Raw genomic sequence first — 24,469 nt, forward strand, 5'->3', positions numbered from 1 at the left:
GAGGCCAGCTGTTGCTCCCTCGTGTTCCACGTTTCTGCCTCTGCGTGTGAAATGGTGACGTTTGCCTCGGCATTGAGCTTTGCTGTCAGGAAGTTTACTGTTAACTTAGAGCACTGAGAGGTGACTCCCTTCACAGTGACTCTGCATTCTCCTATTTATAGATACTTTCCTCTCTGTCACCTTCTTAGTGGCTTGCGGCTTTCAGTGTACTGAGTGAGCAGCCTCTAACTCTTCTTGAGCGCAGCAGTTCCCGTTTGGGTCTCATTAGATACCGCGGGGCTGAGTTCCCCCCATATCCGAATCCAAGCCCAGCAAGGAGTCCTGGGACTCCAGGTGTCGGCCGCTGGCAGGAGTAGGTGAGCCAGTAAGAGCAGCCTTTCAGCAGCTTGGTTTGTTCACTTCGTCCTGTTCCCAGGCTGCTCGTAAACTCGGCCAGAGTTTGGGGTAAACTTGTCTACCGCTCGTGGAATAAGCAAGTTGTTTTGAATCTAAATGGAGGCCAGGAAGGCTCACTTGTCTCCAGGATGAGTGGGAAGTCTAGTTTTTTTTTTCACATAATCAAACATCATTGTTTCCCAAGATGTTTAAGTGACCTAGGTATTTTTTTTTCCTTCTTCATAATAGTTTTGAATTAGGGTGTGAAGTGAAATAAATTCCCAGAGACATGAACCTATTTAAAAATGTTCCCAAGTAAACCTAAACGGATAATGAGCCACTGTGGCCCTCCTGATTCAGGATCTAACCCTCTCCATGATTGCAGGGTGAAGAAGGCGAGAACTTCCCTTTTATTCCTATGACTATTCCTAGAGAGTAGCGGCTAAAAAACAGCTCTGGTTTTCTTGTGACCTGTTTTTCTGAGTTGAAGCATGACCGGGTTGTTATATATGGAAGAATAAACATAATTTCTTGTGTATGTTTGTATTTTAAAAGAAAAGAAATACATGGGGCATAACCTCTCATCGCCCACCCCGTTATTGGCCTGTGTGTGGAAAAGGTGGTTACACTGTTGACTTGGGCTGTGGAAGGAGGTTGGGAGGGGGTATTTTCCTTACCAGGAGAGAAACTTTGAATCATAATTGTAGTGATCATACAATTGGAGCTTGTCCAGTGTGGCAGCCTCTGGTCACACTTTTGAGCACTTGAAATGTGGCTGGTCCAAATTGAGATGTGCTGTAAGTAAAATACAGCTGGATTTTTAAAACTTAGTACCAAAAGAATTGCTTGTTGAAATACTAGTATTTGGATATATGAGGTTAAATAGAATACACTGCTGAAATTAATTTTGCCAATTTCTTTTACTTTTTTCATGTGGCTACTGGAGACTTTAGACTGATGTGGCTGACACGCAACTCGTGATGTTTCTGTTGGACAGTGCCCTCTTGGAGGAGTGCTGCAGGGGCTTGAGGAGGGCAGGCCTTGAATGGGGCAGTGTGTGCTTGCAAGCCTTCGTATAAGATCATGAAAAAATTTGTTATGAATACTCCCTTCATAGGACATGTTAAAGAAATAGTATTAAAAATTTATAACACGTTTTGTTGTCTTAAAGTCTCTCCCATGTGCAGTCTTGGGTAGAAGCAGCGTCTCCTGTTTTTGCAGTTTGTACTCTGTATGTTTAGGTAATTACAACTATTTAAACTAGAAGTATCTTATGCACGTTTATTGCGAGACTGCAGTATGAGAGAGCAGAGACTCACTTAGGATACTTAGGATGCAGAATCATGAGGATTCCGGGCCGTGTCTCAGGGCCCTCACCTGGGAGCGTTTGCCCTGATGCTCTGCTCTCCCTTGAAATTCTTCACAATCTGAAGGTCGTTTGAATCTTTGACTCTCTTGCTTGGGGCCTGGCCAGCCCTGGGTACACCTGTTCCCCGGCTGATAGCAGGATGTAGATTGGGGGTTTGCAGAGGAGAGTTTGTCTTACTTGGATAGGGAGCGGCTAAATTTAAGTAGAGTAGTTGACGTGAGTAGGGGATTTTGAGGATTAAACTCCTTGAATCTCTTCCTTGTCATCCCGACAGTTCACTTCCCGTTCGTTGCTGGGTTGGTCAGCAGTTTCTCTCTTCAGAGTTCCAGTAGTTTATCTTTTAGCATGTTTGTGGTGTCATTTTTTCTGGGCTCCTGTTGGAAAGTGGTAAGTTATGCTTCTGTCCTCTTGAAAGAAAACCCGCTAATACCAGCTTGTCCACAGGGAGTTTCTGAAATAAATAACATAGTCTCGTGTTGGCATAGTATGCTTTTCCTCTGTTTCTCATGTGGTCCAGTTATTTTGAGTGTACTTGCTGCAGTTTGTTACAAATGGTCAGCAGGGTTTAACTGCTGACCGGGGCAGCAGCAGGATCTGGGAAGTTTCTAGAGACGCACAGTCTCAGGCTTGACCCCTGCTTTCCTGAATCAGAATCTGAGACTGTGTTTTCACAGCATCCCTGGGTGTGTCCTCTGCCCCTTGGGAAGCCTTGCTTTGAAGCTCACTGACTTCAATGGTGCGTGTGTTTTTCGCATAGTAGCCTCCAGTTGCTGAGTGCCTGCATGTTCCAGCCACCGTACTGGGCCTTTCTTATCCACTCCTCACAGCCAGCTTGCTTGAGAGGGTGCTGAGGCTTAGTGAGGTGAGTGGCTTTCCCGAGGCCTCAGGGCCTGCAGTAGTGGAGCTGGCATTGGAATCCAGGTCTGTTTAGATGCTTATAGTCTAACAAGGTGTTTAGGGGGAACAACTGTTTATTTGGTGAAAGCGAGTGGTTATAGGTGGTTTACACAAACCACAGTTGGGCCGCTGTTGACTGCTCTGCCAGCACTGCCTTGGCACATTCTGCGGAGGGACTGATGTTCTGGTCATACCTCTGGCCGAGGACTTAGCCACATCACCACACCAGGTCCTGTGTTGTAGAGACAGGGTAGCACCTTTTCTCCCGGAAACAAAGTGTGCTGCTTAGCTGCTTTTGAAATGAAGGTGTCATGGCCCAGATTTTGCTTCCGAGGAGGGTCTTTCAGTAATTTCGGAGGACCTCTAAGTAAAGCAGTTGTGAGATGAATAGGGTTAGGGATCCTTTGGTCCTCTTTTGCACATGTCAGATGGTGATGTTCACTTGTGTCTTAAGTGCTGGGGAAGGCAGAGGACAGCAGAGGTTGTCCTCTGTGGCATCAGGTGACAAGGAACTCCCCAGTGACGTGCCCACCTAATCTACAGCCCTTTTGTGGAAAACCTGTTTTCAAGCTACTTAATCCAACTTATAAAACAACTCTAGGATTTTGAAGAAAGATGGAGGGTAGTTTGGTTTTTCCACTTTCCTCTTTGTCTTACTGATTCTAAAAGCCCATGATTTGGTTTGCTCTAAGAAACTGTATTCCTCTTATCCCTAAATGCCATTCAAGTACAGCTAGGATATGAAGTTTAAAGTGTATTTATGTTTACTAAAAACGAGCCGTTGAAGCTCTGACTCCTTTCAGTGTTTCTGAGTATCTTAGAGTAGTTACATTTTTCAAAGGACTCCATTTTACCTCAGGGGCTGGGCAGCTGAACTTTGTGACTTCGCTCATCCCTCACTCGTGTTTACTTCAAAGGGCACAGACAGAAGCTGGGGCCAAACCGGCATCACTGATTTACCCGTGCCCTTCGTCTCCACTGAGTGCTGTTGGCTAGAAGATAAAGTCCATACTGTTTACTTAAGGAGTTTCCTGTGGTTATATTTTAAGTTTGTAGTACACCCAATGTAAAGAAAATACACTGCAGAAATGTGTATTTCAGAGTGTTCTGATTTGAAAAATGCTGCTCTAATTCGGGATAGTGGAATGCAAAAGTTAGGCGTTTTAAAACAGGTAGTTGCTAAAGAATTCCTTTTCTCCTGTTTAAGTTTAATGAAAGATGAAGTCGCGGGCTCAGGGGATTGGAGGAGCTGGTTGGTTGGGTCACCTACTGTTGGCACGCGGACCAGGTGTCCGACGGCTCCTTGGAACGCAGCCGAAGGCAGGCTCTCAGCTTGGCAGGCAGCTTTCTTCCTTTCTTTGGCTCTGCTGTCCCTTAGGGCCTTTTTTTTGGTCATTGGCATCCAGCCAGCTGCAGGGGAGAGCTCATGGAGGTTCTTATGGTTCATGGCACATTGGAGAAGACTTTGTCACGCAGCCGTAGGTGCCCGCCTGAGGAGGTGCTGGTCTGGGTGAGGGCCCTAGGAGCAGACACTGGCTGCGGTGGCCAGTCCCGCGGGCCAGGCTGAGCACGGGGGCGGATGGCCGTGCGGGTTCAGAGGGAGCGGAAAGGGGGGTTAGTGTTGGGGGGCCTCTCTTTCCTCATGAGCAAGGGGCGCTGCATGTTTTCCCTAAAAGAGAAAGTCTAGTTCAGGCCTTGCGGGCTGCGCTGTGGGCTGTCGCGTAGTCTTCTCTTTTCCTAAAGCAACCCTCTAAAAGTCTCAGAGCCGTTCTTCACTTGCGGGCTGGGGGCTGGGTTTGGTCTGTGGGCTGCAGTTTGCCAACTCCTGCACTTATTTCAGCATGGATAGTTACTGGTCTTCTTTATAAATCTGGTACTTAATGAGTAACCTTTTCAAAGTTAAAATTTTGGAAGTCAGTTTTTACTTGAAGTAAATATTTATATCTTGATCCATCATTTAGAAGTGTGACTTTTTCTAGTTTGTAGACATTTATAGTTTTCATGTATGAATATGAGTGTATATTTTGTTTATAGTTAGCTAATAATAAGGGCTAGATATCAGATTTGCTTTTCTGTGATTTATTTCTTAGTATCTTACCTATATGTGGGATTACAAAAAATAAAAAGACACGATACTTTAAATGAGACCTAATTTTAATGAAGTCTTCAAGCTACATGATTAACTTTGCGCAGTTTTCTTACTTTGACTTTTTAAATTTTTATCAGAAATTTGGCCTACAGACCAAAATAAACACGTACTGCCTTGCCCCCGCTGGGTCACGGGGTGTGGGAAGGTGTTTGAGTGTGCCTGGTCAGCACTCAGTCAGCGACCCGGCCAAGGAATTGAACGTGAGTAGAGTGAGCTGTGTCATCAATCTGTAGACATCCTAGGATCCATATTTCCATGACCAGCTTTGAACACAAGGTGGACTGACACGAATGATTGTTCTTTAGGCTGATTTTGCTGCTTCAGCTAAACTGGAGCTTGCGCGCCAGTGTCTGTCCTTAGAGGACAGTGCAAGTTAGCACGTGCTCGGAGTCGGAGCTGGGCCTGCCACCTGTGCGCTCGTGAAGGGGCGCTGTGCTGAGTGTAGCTACTTTAGTCATCAGAAGCTTAATACTGAGTGTGGGGAAAAGTATAGTTTTTTTAGAATTTGTGATTTAAAAGACTCACAGATAAATGAGCCACGTTGCTCCAACAGCAGCATGGGAGGCTGTGCTGACAGCATTACTTTGTGCCCCGAACAAGGGCCAGCTTCTCTCCTTCTTCTTTGTGGGAGTGGAAGCCTGCCCCCGCACCCTCCCTTTGGAGTTATCTTTTGGTATCTTTCTTTTTTTCTCCTTGTCAATTTTGTTAGGATAAAATGGCATAATCTTAAGAGGTTTTTTTTTGTTTCCCATTTTCCCCAAGTCTGAAAACCAAAGAAGCATTGATGTATAAGATTTATTTGCCATCTTTTCCCCAAAGTTCCTTTCTTGCTTTGTGTATATCGTCTTTGTCCTTATTTCCTTAGTAGTAGCCTTAGAAGTGGGGGCAGCTTGCTGTTGTTGACATAGTTGTGCGCTGCATGGCGACATTTCAGTCAACGATGGAGCTCATGTGTGATGGTGGTCCCGTAAGACTAGTACCATACAGCCCACGAGTGGCGTAGGCTCTACCATCTAGGTTTGTGTAAGCACGCGCTGGGGTGTTCGCGCAGGGACGCAGTCACCTAAGCACGTGTTTCTCAGAACTATCCTCATCCTTAAGCAATGAGTGACTATCTAAGTTTCTTTCTTTCATTAGCAAATGTGTTACTGTGCCCACCGGGCGCTCTGCCCGCTCCTCATCTTGGAGGAGAGAGTTCTCTTATTAGCCTCTAGTGTGGGTGGTTGCTGACTGTGCTGAGTTGTGACATTGCTTTTCTAGTATGTTCTGTGATGTCTCTGTACATAATTATTGGCCTGATCATTAAGAGGAAAGAGACAGCTGTGCCTTATATGGTGGGCCACTGCTGTGTCATCTCAACAGGCTTCGGTCCTGCACGCCGGTTTCTCTTGCGTGAGGCATTGCCAGTGTGCTTATGCGAACCGTCATGGTAGCTTCTCATCCCTAACCGTGTTTTGGTCCTGTGGCTGTTGATTGATGTGAGCATCTTGTCATATGTCTCTTCTGAGATATTTAAAGTTTTTTTTTAAATAGGGACAACTTTTATAACACCATATTTCTTAGTATTCTTACCTAAAACTTAAGGAATCCTTTTCTTTCCCTCGCTTCCTTAACACTCTGCTTATATTTTATTTTATTATCAATTTATTTTTTTGAGGAAGATTATCCCTGAGCTGACATCTGCCACCAATCCTCCTCTTTTTGCTGAGGAGGATTGGCCCCGAGCTGACATCTGTGCCAGTCTTCCTCTATTTTATATGTGGGACGCCTGCCACAGCATGGCTTGCCACACCATGTGTGGGTCTGCACCTGGGATCCGAACCGGCAAACTCAGGCTGCTGAAGCAGAACGTGCGAACTTAACCGCTGTGCCACCAGGCTGGCCCCTCTTCTTATATTTTAAAACACTGTGATCGTATACGTAACAGTGCAGTCGTGTGAAGTGGGTATACCTTTATGTGTCCTGGAGTAATGGCTATGGTGTACAGTTTGGTTTTTTTCTTTTCTTTCTGGATTGGTCAGTATGACTAGCAGTATGAATAAATTTTGCCCTCCATGATCTCCTGTTTTAAAAAATATTATTTTGAGGCAGATCTTCGTGAAAATATCAAATCAGGGTATATTCCTACCCGATGTGGGTGTATTTAGCAAAATGTATCCTTCTAAAAATGTCGGTTGCCTTCCTTTTACCTGGCGTCTTCCAGCACAGGATTTTAGATGGGTGCGTGTGGATATGAGCTTGCTTTTGGGTGGCAGTGATGGCGGAGGCCGCTTCCTAGGTGGGTAGCGAGGCTGCGGCCGGCCTAGGGGTTTCGATTTGGGGCCCTCATGGAGTAGGTGTGTCCTACCAAACTTCCGAATTCACCATGAGTGTCTTTGATAGTAGGAATGACTTGGGAATGGTTATATCCCTAGTCAGCGCTTGTGTTTGATGCCATCATCTTGTCACCTGTTGGTCAAAAGGAGCCTTCGATTGTCTCGCCGTGGCAGGTTTAGATTATATTGTGACTCTGTTTCATATTTCGAGTTATAACGGATAAGGACCTTCTTTAAGTCTTGAGGGAAAGCAGCTTGAGAAAGCAAACCTTGTGCTCTCATCGCCGAGGCGGCTGTGGGGGAAGGTGGGGGGGGAGTGGATGTGCGGCGCTGTGGCCTTGTTGCTGTAGGCTTGGCTGTCACGTTTCCCAGGAACTGAGGCGAGTTGGTCTCTCTAACTCCTCAGGGGTTAGGTTCCGGGGCTTTTAGTTTCTTTATTAAAAGTGGAACAGGTTTTACCGTTTTATGACTTTCAGACTTTTGGCCGTGTGAGTGCTGTCAGTGGCTGAAAGTCTGGTTTGTGGTGGTGATTTACTTAATTCTTTAGTGTTCTGAAGGGTGCTAGGTGCTTAGGTCTCAGTGCTTGTCATTTGTTGCTGAAGATGTTAGTTGTGTGAAAGAATGTGTTCTTCACCCTTAAGAAAGGGTTTACTTTCTTCCTTTCCCAGCGTTAAATTCTTAAGCAAGAATGGATGGATTAATTTTGCAGGTTAAAATCATCCCAAATTTTAGCTTTCTTGTAGCATTTTCAGGTCAAAATTTTTTATCAGTAAAAATTTTCTTTTCTGAGAAGGAAAAAATCCTGCCAATTTTACTTATTTAAGAAGTATTTTATAGGTTCACTATGAAGCTTATTTTACTTTTGTGACCCAAGTTGGCATTTTAGACTGTGGAACTAAACTGAAGTTTGAATTGTGGGAAATTAATATGAAGTTGAAATTTTATTTGAAATACTCTCTGCATTTTGTTTAGACCAGCATGTTTTGGAAATTTGATCTTCACTCATCATCCCACATAGACACACTTCTAGAAAGAGAAGATGTAACACTGAAGGAGTTAATGGATGAGGAAGATGTTTTACAGGAATGTAAAGCTCAGAACCGCAAACTTATTGAGTTTCTGTTAAAAGCAGAATGTCTCGAAGACTTAGTCTCGTTCGTTATAGAAGAACCGCCTCAAGACATGGACGAGAAGATCAGATACAAGTAAGACAATTCACTCTTCTCTCTAGGGTGGGACGAGAGCGAAGCGGGGTAGAATATTGTCATCCTTGTCGTCCAGCAAGTCTGTGGGGCTGCTCTAGACCATTTACGGAATGTTAAGACGGTGAAGAGCGACGGGCTCCCTGGAGCATATTATCTTTAGAACTAAGTCCGGGGAAATCACGGGATTTTAAAAATGAGTGTTCTGAATTTCAGTCAGAAGGTTTGTGGAAGGGCAAAGCGCTTTATAAACAGTGATGGATTTTCTTAAAATAGTAAGATGATCCAAGTAAGTATTTCTCTACTTTGCGAACAGGAAGATGGAGATGATGTGATTCCCCAACGTCACACACCAAATCTTAGCCAGAGCTGGGGTTTTGAAGGGCGTTGCTGATGAGATAAATTCTGACCTTCCTTAACTGAAATTAAGAGTTAGGCTCTTGGTGAATGTTAGTGTAGCTCCATTTAAGCAGGTACCACCTTGGATAAATAACTACAGTGGATTTTATCTACTCATCACTGGTTTGATCTGCTTACATGCGCAGCGGTAGTGCAGTGGGAATCCTTTATTACTGTCTCTTATAACGCTTTCTGTACAGACCCCTGGAAACCTTTATGAGTACAGGCATACCGCAGAGATAGTGCGGGACCAGTTCCAGACCACCGCAATAGAGCGAATAACGCCGTGAAGTGAGTCACAAGAATGTTTGGTTTCCCAGTGCATATAAAAGTTATGTTTACACTGTACTGTAGTCTAAGTGTGCAATAGCATCGTGTCTTTATAAAAGTACATACTTTAATTAAAAAATACTTTATTGCTGAAAAATGCTGGCCATCACCTGAACCTTCAGCGAGTCATAATCTTTCTGCTGGTGGAGGGTCGTGTGAAAACACAGTATCCGCAAAGTGCAGTAAAGTGAAACAGTAAAATGAAGTGTGCCTGTACTTCATATGTATTTGAAGCATTGGGGTTGCAGTTAATTATTTTTCCATTTCCAAGTCTATTGAAATATTTGGCTCCCCCAACCCCCTGAAAATAGAGGAAACAAATTCAGGAACAAAAAGTCATTGGCTATTTATTAAATAAACTTAATGGAATAGGAAGAATTGTGGCTTTTGGTAGATTTTCCCTAGCCCTTTCTCCCCCAGTCTGTTCCTCTTTTCTGATATCCTTTTTTTCTTCGTGGGGAAAGTTTTGCTGTCAAGGAAATAGTACTCACTCATGCTTTCAGGTTGCCGGGGGCTTGGGTCTTCTAGGAGTCATGTTCCCTGCCAGCCATTTAAGATCGACAACTAGCATTCAATGACAGTCTCCACTCAGAGATCAGTGCCTTAAAAAAGAAGAGGAAAGAAATTTGGCAGAAGGAATACTTGCATTCCAGCATACTCCCATTTCCCACAGACAGACACTTTGCTGCTTTGGAATTCCCTTCTCAGTGAGCCGGCACAGGCGAGTGATGCTTGTCCAGGGACACATCCTGGTAGGAGGCGGTGTGATGGGCTTGGCCTCAGGCCCACCTGGGAGGGGCGTAACCCTTCCCTCTTACCGCTCTGAGAACTTAGGAAGGGGCTGGCCCTTCTGTTTCTGCACTAGCTGAATGAGGCTAATACCTCTTTCACTGGGGGAGTGTCAGTGTGCCTTATGGAAAATGCTTATTTTACCAAAAAGTAGTTGTGGCGTTTGTTGTATTGTCGCGCCAGTGTTTTTTGTGCTACTTTGGGGGTTATAAGAGGAGTTTGCCTCCCTGGACACACAGCCTTCTGAATGGCACCATTTCAAGGGAGCATGACTCGGGCTGGGCAGAGCAGTTCTCTGCTGGGCCTCCCCCCTGGACAGGGCCACCAGCTGTGTGTAACCTGCATGTAACGGGCTGACTGCAGCAGCTGGATTAGCGTAGAGGGCTTTCCAGATGGGATCTGACAGCTTTTCAGGGTTGGGAGTAACTACAGTCATCTAAGGAAATGTAGACTGGTCTTTTATAGTTTCTGGATGCTGGAGTGATTGCTGTATTTTGTGAACGTCATAACTATATGTTAGCTACACATGTGGATTGAACTATCACTGTTTTAACTTAATTCAGTGATCGTATACAATGTTTTAAAAGTTTGTCATTTTACACTAACCTTTTTAATCGTAATACAGATAGTTCTGGTTTTAAATAATTTAGCATAAATTTGAACTAACAGAACTTTAAATATAGGTCCTTAAGTAGTAGTATAAATGCACAAGCTGAAATGCTGTTGTTTCGGTCAAAGTTCACAGAGAGGGACTGCAGAGTGGCTGGAGGCAAGAGGAGAACGGGGAGGGGCTGCTGCCCTGAAGGCCAGGGGAAGGCAGGCTCCAGGGAGGGGACATGGGCCGTCGGATGGGTCAGGGGCTGCTGTCTCGAAGGTCAGGGGGTGACAGGCTCCGGGAAGGAGAGATGGCCCCTCGGGTGGGTCAGGGGCTGCTGTCTCGAAGGTCAGGGGGTGACAGGCTCCGGGAAGGAGAGATGGCCCCTCGGGTGGGTCAGGGGCTGCTGTCTCGAAGGTCAGGGGGTGACAGGCTCCAGGGAGGGGACATGGGCCGTCGGGTGGGTCAGGGGCTGCTGCCTTGAAGGTCAGGGGGTGACAGGCTCCAGGGAGGGGACATGGGCCGTCGGGTGGGTCAGGGGCTGCTGCCTTGCAGGTCAGGGGGTGACAGGCTCCAGGAAGGGGACATGGGCCGTCGGGTGGGTGAGGGGCTGCTGCTGGCAGGCCAAGTAGCCATTGGCATTTGCAGCGTGGAGCATGTGGGCCCTGGAGTGCCTTTGAGGAAGAATTGAAGACAAAGTAGAGATAGCTCTTGCAAATGGTTTCCTGGAAGGGGAGCAGAGGAAGAAGGTGGGAGCTACAGGCAGACGGGGAGTCAGGAGAGATGTGTTTGTTTTTTCCCTAGGTGGAAGAATACCGGTCTGTTTATATGCTGGTGAGAATGATGCAGTGCAGAGGGAGCCGGAGATGTAGTGATGCACTGTGCTTGAGTGGCTGGGCGGCAGTGTGATCAAGGGGGCGAGTGGAGGGCTGGCTTTAGGAACGAGGCTGGCTCCTGTGTAGCAGGAGGAGAAAGGGGCCCAGATGCAGGTTGCGGGTGCGTTTGGGCTGAGCTCTCTCCTGATTGTTTCTCTGTTGTCAGTACAAAGGAAGCGAGGTCAGAGCATACATGCAGTGGGGGAAAAGGAGAGGCCTTGCCGGGTGGGTGGGGTGGAGGGGGTCTTTGGGTGTTTTAGAAGCTCGTTTAATGTTAAGGATGGAGCGAGGGGGAGAGAGTAGCCCCAGCCTGTGCAGAACCAGAACTTTGAGCCGTCTGTATAGTGCCTGGGTCCCATGTATGAGCTTCTCCAGCTAGACCGTACTTCCGAGTCTCCTATAGGAAAAGAGTGAAAAATTCATGAAATGTAACTGAAAAAGATGCCTATGCGCTCAGCTGGACCTTCTGCGTCAGGGTTTGCGAAATACACCCTTAGACATTTAGCTCGTCGCTGGGTTGAGGTCTGCTACCTTTTACTGATTCTTTATTTGCTGGCAACTTTCAAACTGGGGCAGTTGAGACAAGCCCTCCCCGACCCCAGCCCCTGTACAGCGTTGTGGCAGTTTTATGAAGCAGAAAATAAAGAGGAGTAAAAACAGCCAGCATTCGTTTATTCTAGGCCCTCTCAGTATTCGGTATGTGATCCTCCTCTGTGGGGTAAGGACTGTTGTCTTAATATTGCGGACTTGGAAACTGAGGCCCAGAGAGGTTAAGTAACTTGACCAAGGTCATACAGCTTGTAAGTGGTGGAAACAGGTTCTGAACCTAGATGGTATGGCTCCACAAGCTGCACCTGTGTCCACTGCATAGTCCTGTCCCCAGCATAGTGGTGGCTTTATAATAAGTATGGCATCTTTGAGCCCGTATGTTCCTTGAAGTGAGAAAGACTTTAATTTGATTGAGCCATAAGCCTCCAAAAGATAGCTATTTGATAATGTGATCTTCATGCCCACGCACCTGTCAGTTCTGTCGTCTTTCTCTTCAGGTTTTTTACTACCTACAAAGGTTCATTTTGAGACATTCTCACACTGTCCCTCTTGCGACCTCACACCAGACCCCTCAGGTCTTGTGGCCTTCTGCTCTGTTGCCGGTTGCCTCTCGAGCCAGGGTCTTCAAGACAGGCTGCCAGCTGCTGGTCTTGGATGCCTTGAAGGTGTTGCATGTGTTCTAGCCACAGTCCTCACCTCTCCCTGTTGTCACACAGCTGCTTCTGGCTGTTTTGTCACCTCTCTGTCCTGGTACAGTATTTGAGCTCACCGCCTCTGATGACTAGTCGGTTCTGGATCCTGGCTGCTTGACAGGGAGGAATAAAGAGCAGAGAAGGGACCTGTGGGTCTGGGAGGGTGTAGTCTGGACGGGCCATGGAGTCTCCATTGTTACTGTTGAAAACAGACGGCAAGGAAGTGAGTGGAGACAGTGGACCTGCTGCCTGTTCCTCAGAGAGTGCTCTGGTGCTCGAAGGCAAGCGTGCTTTAGGGGTGCAGGTATCTCTAGGGCTGTAGGGGTCTGTGGAAGAGCTCTGAGTCCCACAGCAGTGGGATCTGATGGTGGCTGGTCCCCAGAATACCTTGGAAGGCTGGTGTGGAGCACTCAGAGTTTTCATACAGCTTCCCACCTGGGTTCTCAGGCTCATGTCCTGCTCTCCACTTCAGTGTTGTCGAATATTTGTTGTCTGAAGATGTAATATAGACTGAACACTTGAGAAGTTCCCCCAAAGCAACTTTCTGCCATTGGCAACCCGTGTGAAGATAGAGGTGGCCGGTCCAGGAACTTCAGTGTGTCTTGGGAAGTTAAAAGGTGCTGTGTGCAGTGCGGTTTCGAGGAAACTGGCATCCCCTGTGGTTGTCCTCCAAGCTGTGTCGCTCTCTCTGCCAGCGCAGGCTGCTGATGGCTGCAGCCCCAGGCCGTCCCTGCTGCAGACGTGGAGCTGCGAAGGCCCATGCCCTGCAGCATCGCCTCCCTCGGCTCCCGAGTCCTCGGTGTGCTCTCGTTCTGTTGGGGAAAATGTGTTGCTATTAATGCTTGGTTTAGAGACAATTTTTTAGACACAGTAGAAAATTTAATCTAGAGGTTGAACAGAATAGATTGACATGATTTTCTAATTCCTAGAAGGTGATTTTTGTTATTTTTCACAAAATTTTAGGAAGCCTTTCTGATTTGTGTTTTACTTGATGTAATTAAACTGTTAACATAGATGATGATATAAGTATCCTGTTCTTCTAGGTATCCAAATATATCTTGTGAGTTGCTCACTTCTGATGTCTCCCAGATGAATGATAGACTGGGAGAAGATGAATCCTTGCTAATGAAATTATATAGCTTCCTCCTAAACGATTCCCCCTTGAACCCACTACTTGCCAGTTTCTTCAGCAAGGTGCTAAGTATTCTTATCAGCAGAAAACCAGAACAGGTAAATATTGTTTTCCAGAAGGTAAGTATCAGGGCTGATCATCCCCCTGAGATGATCCCCCCACGATTTTGTTGCTTTAGTGTTGTGAGTGTGCCCTAAGTCCAGGTTCTATAGAAGAATCTTTTAAACCTCAGCGCTCTAAATGCTCGCCGCTTAACACTGATTGACACAGTAAAGAGTATGTTCTCACTTGACCTACTCTTTTCCAAGTGCCTCGCATCTCAGTTTTTAGTAGCCTTTGGTTTCTTCTTTTGACAAGTAGTTAGAAGCATGAGAATGGCGGGCATCCATTTGTGGAGACCGCGTCATGGTGCATGCTGAGCAGTCGACTGAATGTGCGAGTGGTCTCAGCGACTCTATGGCGAAGTAACAGCTGTTTGTGTTTTTTCTTTCTCCTAATGATGATCAATGAAGCGCAAAAAAGCTTTCCCAAGAGTGAAAGTGGTGATTGGCTTACACAAACGGGGATTGTTTCTATTTTGATTCCACTCAAAAACTTAAATGTTTAGCTTGAGACACCTGAGTGTAGGCTGTCGTGTACTTCCGTGCTGTTGTCCTTAAGCTCTGCTGTTCCGTCCAGCAGTGCTCGACAGAAATTCATACCTCACTGTTCTGGCAGGAATCCCCGCTCCCTCTCCTCCTCCCTCTCTTTTTTCTTCTTCTTCTCTCCTCCCTGCACCCTCCTCCCCGCTGTGTCTTGTTCTTAAACAATTCGGATGTACTTGGGAAACTTATTTTCCAAATATCTCTTGTATGTGCACTGATTCTCAAAGTGTGGTCCCCAGACTAGCCGCATAAGTACCACCTGAGAATTTGTTAGAAATGTAAGTTCTTGAGCCCCGCCCCACACCTACTGAATCAGACACCCCGGGGGTGGGGCCCAGCAGTATGGGGTTTTAACAAGCCTTCCAGATGACTCTGATGCATGCTAAAATTTGAGAATCACTGCTTTAGTGGATATAGGCGTGAAAATGATCTGCTTACCAGGAGATTAGAATCCACTTAGGGAAACAGGCAGCCAGGGAGCAGCGAGCAGCTCAGAGCCCAGGTACAGACAGACCTGCCAGAGTGCCGTGAGCAGGACTGATGCCAGAGGTGCAGGGGCTTACACCGGTCGGGCCTAGTGTCCTGCATGCTGCGGAGCAGGCTCCGTGACCCGCCCTTGCTATCAGCAGACATGGAGGGACGGGAGCTATTTTAGGCCCAGTATGTCCGTCCTATGCCAGGCAAAGTGGATCCATGTTTTATTTTAGAAAGACTCGATGGTTCTTTCATGTTCTTAGTTAAGCAGGGTTACCTTCCTAAATGTATTGGAATTGAGGTTCTTTTTTCTTAGATAATAATCCCTAAATCATGATTACTCTAATACCGATTGTCTTCCCCTGTCTGCTTTCTGATGAGGTATAACAATACTGCTGGCTGTTTCAGGAAAGTGCAAGTCATCCCATCAGCCTAAGCTGCTAGTCAGTTCCAGATGGTTGTAGCATTATCTAAACGGGTCTTACACCTTCCTCACTCTCTGCTCAGGGAACCCAAATTTGTGGGTCCTGGTTTTCAGTGTACCTTTAATAGAGAGAGAGAACACACTGGAAGCTTTGTGGGGCTCTGAGTATTTGCATTGGTCTTCAAGGGCAGACATACTGTGTGTGTAAAGATGATGGCACGTGCCAGTCAAGCATGGAGAAAAGGGCCCAGTCACTCTGTTGCTTGTTGTGCCTCTTGGCTCAGGACTCCTTGGATGATAACGGGAGGATTCAATAGCCCTTGCTCTTCAGCTGTCTTCAGGGACAGGTCAGACCTCTCTGTGCTTTTGAGAATCATGAGTGTAAATAAAGGTTTCCCATCGCATGATACCTTAGTAAGGATATATGCAACTGCAAATAAGGGAAAAAAATTCAGGCTCAGTTGGGCTTAGCCAATACAGACGTTTGTTAGCTCAAGGGCCAGAAAGTCCGGGTACAGGCATCTTCAGTGTTGGATGGTTTAGCACCTCAGCAGTGTCATCCTCAGTATAGGACATCTAGTGTCCTTGCTGGCTGTCCCTGGCACGCGCTGTGATTTATGCCTTTGGGCTCCAGATCCACTGCTTTTGCCACTGAATCATGCAGTATTTTGACCACTTGTGACTTTTTCCTCCTCTCTCCTCTACTGTGCCTTTAAAAACTACTGTGTGACTCAGTTGTGAGTGGATTAATTACATATAACTTCTTCAAGATTTATATTACAAGAGCTAACCTCATTGTCTAGAGAAGCAACGTGTGATGGTTAATCGTGCATTTGCACTGATTGTGTGAAGCAATCTTAGTTGTCATCTCTGGCTGTTAGACTTCTTCATGTGGGATAATGGGAAGATCGTGGCTTTTGGGGTATACAAATCGAAGTTTAAATCTCAGGGCAGCCACTTTTCAGCTCTCCAAGATACTTAACCAGTCTGAGCCTCGGTTTCCTCATCTGTAATATTGAGTTAAGCAGCGCCCCCTCGCAGGCTTTTGAGAGACTCTGTGAGGCTTTGTTAGAGCAGCTGCCGCACCAGCCGTGCTGCTCCTGGGCCTTCTGAGTAGATGCTTCGTGCACACGCCAGAAATCCGAAGGTGCAGCGGGTGGGCGGGACAGAACAGTCTCTCTCTTCTTCCTGCACAGAAGAGACCCAGCTGGCAGGGTCACGACTTGATCACTGTTTTCATATGCCCTGGGCGTAGTTTCAGCCTCTTCCATGCTCACCCTCCTTGTGGTAATCTAATCGGATGAATTGCTGAACTAAAACCCAAATGTGGTGTTTCTGTAGCGGATGAGTTAGCCACTTTGACTGACGTAGAAATCTTCATGTTTTGAATTTTCCTCTCTTACCTGCTAGCATATAATTAGGATTTTGAATATTTATTATGCATTTTAGTGCAAAGTCTAATAGACTTGCTCTAGGTCCATACACTGTTAAATGATATATTCTCTTGCTCTTTATAGGTGTTACTGTATTTTTGATCCTCATTCTTTGAGAGTTAATAATAAAATTGAGCAGAAATAAAAGATTCTTAGTGCATTTGTATTAGGGAGCATGTGATAATTTGGCAAATTTTTTCTAACTTGTTTTTGAATATTGTAACAATTAGCAAGCTTTCCAGTTGGACACCTTATTACTAATTCAACATTTGCTGCTCCTTGACTTAAAGTGGTGTTGGGGTTTTGGAGGGGGCAGTTAGAGGCATTAGGATGGAAAGCATTCTAAAGTTGATAGTTGCCAAGTTCTGTGTGGTTCAGTTTTGGTCTGTTCTCCTCTAGATTGTGGAGTTCTTGAAGAAGAAACGTGATTTTGTAGACCTTCTTATAAAGCACATAGGAACCTCGGCTATCATGGATCTGTTGCTCAGGCTCCTGACATGCATCGAGCCTCCACAGCCCAGGCAAGACGTGCTGAACGTGAGTAGGATTATGACTGTCGTTGACTGGAGTGGGGGTGGTGTCTGAGCTGGCTGGGCTGCTGTGTGCTGGGGTGGGATTCCAGGGGATTGGTAGCAGAAGGTTGTCTGGGAGGAGGGGGTAGAGAAGGAGGGTTGTTCCGAGAGAGGATGAGCTGAAGATCTTGCAGGGTTAGGATTCCAGATGTGCACATCCCTAGGTATGTGGGATGTTTCCTTGTCCAACATCATTGTCCAAGGATCCCAAAGGGGATCCTTCCCTTTGCTGGTTTGTTTTTCACTGGGAGTGGGACTGTGCAATGGGTGGAGGATTTGTCTTAAAGCTGGTAAGAGGAGAAATAAGAAGCTGGGAGCTATAAATCTCATCTGAGTATGCTGTGAGGCTTCTTTCTTGAGAACACACACTGCAGAGTTATCTCTAAGTCAAAAAGGAGAGATGCCGATATTTCCAGGGAATCAGGCTTCAGAAGTAACCTTGTTCTTCTGGGTACTAGGAGCATGGGATAAGAGGGAGAACAGAGTTTGCTTCCAAAAGGGCAATATTTTAAACTTTAGAGAGATGGTTATTTTAGGATACCTGTGCCTTTTGAAGAGCTGTCTTAGGTGAAATTTGGGTGGAAAGAGGGAAGGATGTAACTTAAAGATACGGTTTCTCATCTGCCTCCTCCTCTTGTCATCTCTTTCCTCCTCTCTTCGCTGCTTTCTTCTAGAACCATTCCCCAGCCCATTCCATCTTTAATACTCAACCTGGAACCCCAGGCCTTACTCATTTCTCTGGAAATGAGTTTTGTTGAAAATGCTCATTTTAATTAAAGACCTGCAAGGACTGGAAGGAAAGACAGCAGAAGGGTTTGTCAGGTGGTGTCCCAGGAAAGGGCACGTTTTTCTGAGATGGGCAAATATGCCAGGGCGTGTGTTTGTATGAGGGGAGGAATCTGGGCATGGGTTCAGGGCTGGATCTGTAGAACCAGGCAGAGGTCTGCTGAGAAGCGCAGTTGGGTATAGCTAGTGAATGTCCTGGGGGTTGCCTGTGGGAAGAGGCCCTAAATTGGGATGCTGGTTCCTTGGAGGTGTGTTTCTGTGGCTGTCTTTTATCAAAAGAAGTTGAAGATTCTGGGCAAGACTGTTGAGGACAAGGAGGCGGGTAACCTTTATTTTTAGATTATTATAGGGGGAAATTGTTCAGTCTGGTTTCTTAGAAATTCCTTTGGTCACTTGGGGTTGAATCTCAGGGCCAGTTTCCAGAAGAACAGATGTGCTTCTGGAGGGCTATAATGATAGGTGGTTAAATAAAGGCACAGGTGGTTGGCGGAAAGATGCTTAGGAAGTCCTTGTCTTCCTTTGATTTGGAGGCCCACCGTGGGGAATCAGTCCAGAAGTGGGCTTGGAGTTGAGGTGCTTGTTAATGGCTGTGGAGGCAGTAGGGGCCGGAGACTGATTAGCTCCTTGCCCACAGGATCCTGCTTTCTCCCTTGGTGCTCAGGACCCTCCATCCCGTCCCGCCCCCCCATACAGGTGTTACCGTCCTCTGTTTTAGGACATTGCTACTCAGGGCCTCCCAAACATCACCTGGGAGCTTGTTAGAACTCCGTGAGCTCAGCGCTCACCCTGTCCTGCTGAATCAGAATCTGCATTTTAACGAGAGGGTGGTTGATGTGCACATTTGAAGGCAGATCTTAAAACGTCAAGTTGGGTCTCTGCCTTTGTAGTGCCCTCCCGATAGCTTTGTTTGCTTTTCCCGTGGCTTGTTCTCCCTATGGAGCCAGGGCAGCTTCAGGGGTTCTTTTTCTGTCTTCAGCAAATCGTATTTGATTTCTTGTCACCCAGTGGGCCTCCTACCCACCCAACCGCCCCCCGCCCCCGTCTCCTTTAACCTTCAGGGCTTTGTGCGTGTGTCCTTTGTAGGTAGCGAGCCCCTTGTTTATGATGGTGTTTCTCTCTTCGTGGAACTAGCATTACGCCAGCTGATTTTTCACTTATTCCTCCTTATTCTCATCCCCTTCATATGTCCCTTCAGATCAGTCTCTCATATAAAGATTAAGAAGAGATTGTCCTAGTCATGATAACAGCTCTCTGCTAACATGTGACAGGGCGGATAAACTCGGCTTCTGTGGTGGCTCTCCCCCCAAGTCCACATTTCCTGCCTGTGGTGGTTTTGCTTTTGGAATCCAAAAGTTCATCACGTGTTTTAACCCAGAGGCTTGATACTGAATATTGTTTTTCTAGTCTTTCTGAAGCTCTCTTAAAGTGAATGCTCTCTTATAGAAAATGTATAATGTATTACCCCCCATAACCGAAGTGCAGACCCCTTTTAGTGCTCAGCGTCTGGGAATTACTCCTAGCTAAGAAGCTGATATAGAGAATTTTTGTATGTGGGTATTGTAATTTGGGGAGTAGTTGGTAACTGTTGGCTACTGTTAAAATAATATATTCACTGCCATTTTCCTTGGGGGACTTTTAATTTCCTGTAGTGTTCAAAGTCCAGAGAAACCTGTAACATTCTACTTAAAATGTGATGGATATTTCCAAGTATGTTAATCTTCATTGGGGCTTGAACAGGAGCCACTCATTGCTATGATTACTTCTACAATGTGTTTTACAGTGGTTAAATGAGGAGAAAATTATCCAGAGGCTTGTGGAAATAGTTCATCCATCGCAAGAAGAAGATGTAAGTTCTCTTGTGTGACTATAAACTTGATTTTTTTAAAAAAAGAACCGTGTTTATTTGGGCACAGAGCAGAACTGTACAAGATATGAAGGTAGAGAGCAGGTAGAACAGTGATAATTAGGCATTCTTAAAGTTGAAATTTTCTCAACACTAAAGCCTTTGAAAAATGTATGTTTTGCTGTTACCCAGAATATTTCCAGAAGCATGAAACAGCAGGCCTTGGTTCTAGCATTGTCTTGTTTCTAGAGCTGGGATTTCACGCTCAGTCTGCTTGCCTTTAGTACACACCTCCTCCGTCCACACTTCTTGTTCCTTTTATACCCATCTTTAGCCTAGATAACATGGCCATGTCTGCATTTGTTCTTTCCATTCTGACCAGAGCTTTCCTGGCAGCACAGCAGGATCCTGGTCACCCATGAACCCCTCGAGTGACGAGCTCTTGGGGCCTGTACTTCCTGGCTCAGGCTTTTGTGCTCTGGCAGCTTTGGCCTTTGTCCTGAGTGCTGAAGATTGACATGGCAATGGGGTTAAAGCTCTGTGCTGAGGAATGCCTGTCGGGTGGGGTTGTCAGGACCAGCGGGTGTGCCTTTGGAGGAGACTGTCACCACTTCTCTGCTGCTGCTCTTACTGCCACCTTCAGCAGTGGGCTAAGCCATATGGAATTGCCAGCATTCGGCCATTTCTGCCTACAGACATGACAATTCCAGATGGTTCAACCTAATAGCCATGAAGGAATTGGTGTAAAGGAGATGCAGGGTGTGTCCTGGGGCACAGGGGGACCTCCTTGTACTCCTAAAGATTAGGGGTTAATTGGACAGTGATCCCGATAAAGGACCAATGCAAAGGAAGAAGTGGATATTCTCTCTCACGAAGGTAAATTTCTACAGAGGTGAATCTAGCCTCTTCCACTGCGGTCCCTTCCACTCCACTTTGGTACCTGGGGTTTATCTAAAACTGGCTTAAAAACAAAGAGCTAACCATTGAAGGGGCTGTGGATTCGCCATCATTTTCCTTGAGACAGAGCATCATGTGCCTCCTGCAGTATTGTTAGTGTCGACATTCAGGGTGCATTCCGGTGTGTCCAAGCGTTGGGTGCTGGAGGGAAGGAGTGCTGGAGTGTGAGAACCCCTGCTTAGAAGGAGCCTTCGGTCTGGTTAGGGTGATAATGATAATCCCTCCTCCTGCGGCAGGGACCTTGGATGGTCCCCAGGCACATTTCTCCTGTGTTGGAAATGTGGCCAGCGCAGGTCCTGGAGAGTGATGACTGGAGCATGGCCTGCCCCATTCACAGGGAGTGCATGATATGGACAAGGCTCACTCCTCACTGGATTCCTGTTCTTGAGCAGAAGAACTTGAACTTGATTGCTCAATAGGATATTATACCTGTGTGCAGGGTGCAGGAGGAATTGATAAAGGAGGAGTCTAACTCCACAGCAGGTTTTTTTGTGAAGGACAAAGCATTTGGGGGCATCAGCACCTTCCCTGCTTGACTTGCTAGAAAGTCCATTTTGCCTTTTGCACAGTCCTATTGATACTTATTTTGTATTAAGTGATAAATGATATGCTAAAATTATACGGACCAATTTATATTTATTAAGGAAATCTTAGGCTTCTGATTCCAGTGAGTGGATTTTGTTGTCCGGGTGTGTGTTGTCACCTGTGCTCGAAGATCACTGTTTTACCTTCACTGGGCACACATTGCTCAGTCTGCATATGCTCAGTGCCACATGCCACAGAACATGACATATTTGGGTGCTGAGATCTCAGTGCTTTCCTGTAAGGTAAACACGCTGGACACTGGGAGATGCCGTATTTCTAACTCTTTGGTATATTCCGGAAAGCTGTATTTGCCTTTTTCTTTTAAATCAAAGAAGCATATGCATCTTTCTATGCTGATAAAACTGTATATTTGGGGAATATATCTTTTCAAATATTCAATTGCAGATAATTTTCCTTGCCAGAACTTTGATTACATCTCCCAACACTTAGTGGTATGTACTGTGCAGTGTTGTTAAGTAAAGCTTATTAGCCTGGCAGAATAAAATGCTTTTTACATATGTTATTTCTTTGGAGCTTAACTTTTTACTCACTGCAACTTATGACCAGTGTTAATTTGGGTTATTTCTTAAGCAATTTCCTTGTTAACTTTTTGTTATAAATTTGACTTCTGACGTGTTTTATAGTTAAAATTGTACTTTTTTCCTTTAGCGGCATTCAAATGCATCACAGTCACTTTGTGAAATTGTTCGCCTGAGCAGAGACCAGATGTTACAAATTCAGAACAGTACAGAACCAGATCCCCTGCTTGCCACTCTAGAAAAGTATGTTTAAATCTCTCTTCTTGTTCTTTTTGGTATTGATGCTATTCGATGTGTTCCCATTGTGAGTGGTTGGTAAATGTTCCCTGTGGGGGAACCACGTCCCTGGAACGTGCCCTTGGGTGGGTGAGCAGGCAGACAAACCTGCCCACCTGATCTCAGCCATTTGCGAGGCCCAGCGGAGACCTGCAGGGTAAGAGTGGAAATAAATGGCGTTTCTATGTAGACTTTGAACTTTTCATGTAGTTGTCAACTGGAATTCTCTAAAGCCTTCGTCAGGTGGGGTAGCTGCATCATAACTTGTCACTGCCTCCACGAGTCTTTGCTGGAGAACACTCTGATGTATGAACTGATTTGACCCACTTTAGGCAATGATTTTTGTCAGAAGCCCTTCTTAGGATTTACTATGCCTTTGCAGCTGACTAGGGGCACCCTCACCAGACCTGATTGGAAGGGTTAGATGTCTTGTATGTTTCATTTCTTTGTACTGCTTCTGCCCTTATTTTTAGACAATTTCTTATGAATAGCCATCGCATGTTTATGTAGAAGACAGCTGCAGAATGATGTGCTCTTTTGACATTTGTGAATGGCCAACCTCCGTGTACTCGTTTTTCTGGATTCACACATTTTCAGAAAGAGTATTTACCATCAAGCATGGGCATACATTTGACCTGCGTCTATACAGCTGAAAGTTATTTTAGTAAAGGAAATCGGGCATTTCCCCACTGGATGAATAAGTGGAGAGAGTACACACAGTTAGAATTGTTAAGTACAAATGCCAGTCTTGCTTCAATTTATTGCTACTGTCGTTATTTTTAATGACTTTGTGAGTCCTTAGTCTTCCTGTATATTGAAGCTCGTTTGGCATCTTTTGGCTTAACTACCTGAAAGGCCCATTTATTAAAATAAAACATTTGTGTGTATTACTTACTTGGCAAGTGTGAGACAAGGAAGGAACAGATTAGAGACAAGGATCTTGTTTTAAACTCCATCTTCTGAGAAGTCAAGTTGTGTGTATTGTAGAATAGAAAGGAGTTGACTAGTTCTCCAAAATTGCCAAACTTAAAAGAGATTATCAGCTTCTGAGTAAAACGTGATTTTACCTGCCTCACTTCAGTTATTCTTGGCGGTATGACATGTATTCCTTTTGTAACATAGAAGACATTCCACATTCAAATACTAATAATTGTGGTAGTATTAGGTTGAACCATGTAAAACTGGCATTTGAGTAGGTTAAAAAAATGTTGAATGTCAGCAGTTTCATGTGGTTCATGACAGCACTGTCCAATAGAAATATAATAAACGTCACACATAATTTTAAATTTTATAGTCGCCACATTAAAGAATAGGTGAAGTTAATTTTCATAATATATTGTATTTAATCTAATAGATAGAAAATATTTCAACATAAGTTCACTTAAAAATTATTGAGATATTTTGCATTCTTTTCTTTGTACAGAGTTTTAGAAATCCAGCGTGTATTTTACACTTAGGACAGATCGATTCAGACTAGTGACATTTTGAGTGCTCAGTGGCCACATGTGGTGAACGACCCCCCCCCGTAGACAGTGCCGGCCACCGTGGACGTCAGGCAGCTCGGTGGCCATCCCCGAGGCCCTTAGCGCCATGCGGCCCTCTTCACACAACTCGGTGTCAACCGAATGTGGAGCCTTTCTAGATGCTAGCTGTCAGAGTTAGGCTGTCTTTAGTCCCGGATCAGGCAACTGTCACTTCCTGCAGATGGGTGCATGCTCAGAATTGGCATCATTAACTCTTAGTTGGAGTAAATTTCTTCAGATACATGGACCTGATGGGTCAGGAGCCCCATGACGTCACTGAGTTCAACCTTCCCGCGCTTAGCGTGGGGGGACTTCGTCTGTCATAGTGCTTCTCCCCACGCTCTTCTTGAGAAGGAGAGCCAAGCCCTTTGAATATCAGGCATTATGGTGGTTCTTTTAGTAGCTGTTGATTGAGAAAATACACAGTGACAATGGCTTCTATAAGCTTTGTAGACTTTTATTAATCATAGTAGCATCTTACGTATATTTGCTATATTATGTAATATATAATATCTATATATTTTCTAAGTTATTATCTAATAATACAGCAATGTATTATTAGGTCAATCTGACAATACATAGTATACAAACAGATTACCTAACTCTTTTTGGCACTTAAAGAGATGAGCTGAGGTTAAAGAGAAGGTAAAGACGGGTGGCGTCCCAGAAGGTCTTGGAGAAAGCAGACTGAGTGTCAGGTAGTGAGTAGCAGCTTGGGAGGCAGGCTGGGCTTAAATGGAATGTA

General features: G+C 45.4%; 1 protein-coding gene across 50 annotated transcripts in view; it reads left to right on the top strand.

The window, feature by feature from the left end:
* Window positions 1-24,469, top strand: part of PPP6R3 (protein phosphatase 6 regulatory subunit 3) — a 140,786-nt gene that overhangs the window by 54,125 nt on the left and 62,192 nt on the right. For 18 of the 50 annotated variants that reach the window (XM_070565682.1, XM_070565684.1, XM_070565692.1 and 15 more), the window contains 5 exons: window positions 8,078-8,310; window positions 13,580-13,766; window positions 17,043-17,180; window positions 19,782-19,847; window positions 22,056-22,168. In XM_070565682.1, the coding sequence (XP_070421783.1) occupies window positions 8,084-8,310; window positions 13,580-13,766; window positions 17,043-17,180; window positions 19,782-19,847; window positions 22,056-22,168 (731 nt within the window). In that variant the 5' untranslated portion in view covers window positions 8,078-8,083. Of the gene's footprint in view, window positions 1-8,077; window positions 8,311-13,579; window positions 13,767-17,042; window positions 17,181-19,650; window positions 19,848-22,055; window positions 22,169-24,469 lie in introns of all 50 variants that reach the window. The other 32 variants (XM_070565719.1, XM_070565713.1, XM_070565717.1 and 29 more) reach the window with 5 other exon arrangements.

The sequence above is a fragment of the Equus przewalskii genome, chromosome 11 (genome assembly GCF_037783145.1).
Source record: "Equus przewalskii isolate Varuska chromosome 11, EquPr2, whole genome shotgun sequence".
Lineage (NCBI taxonomy): Eukaryota > Metazoa > Chordata > Mammalia > Perissodactyla > Equidae > Equus > Equus przewalskii.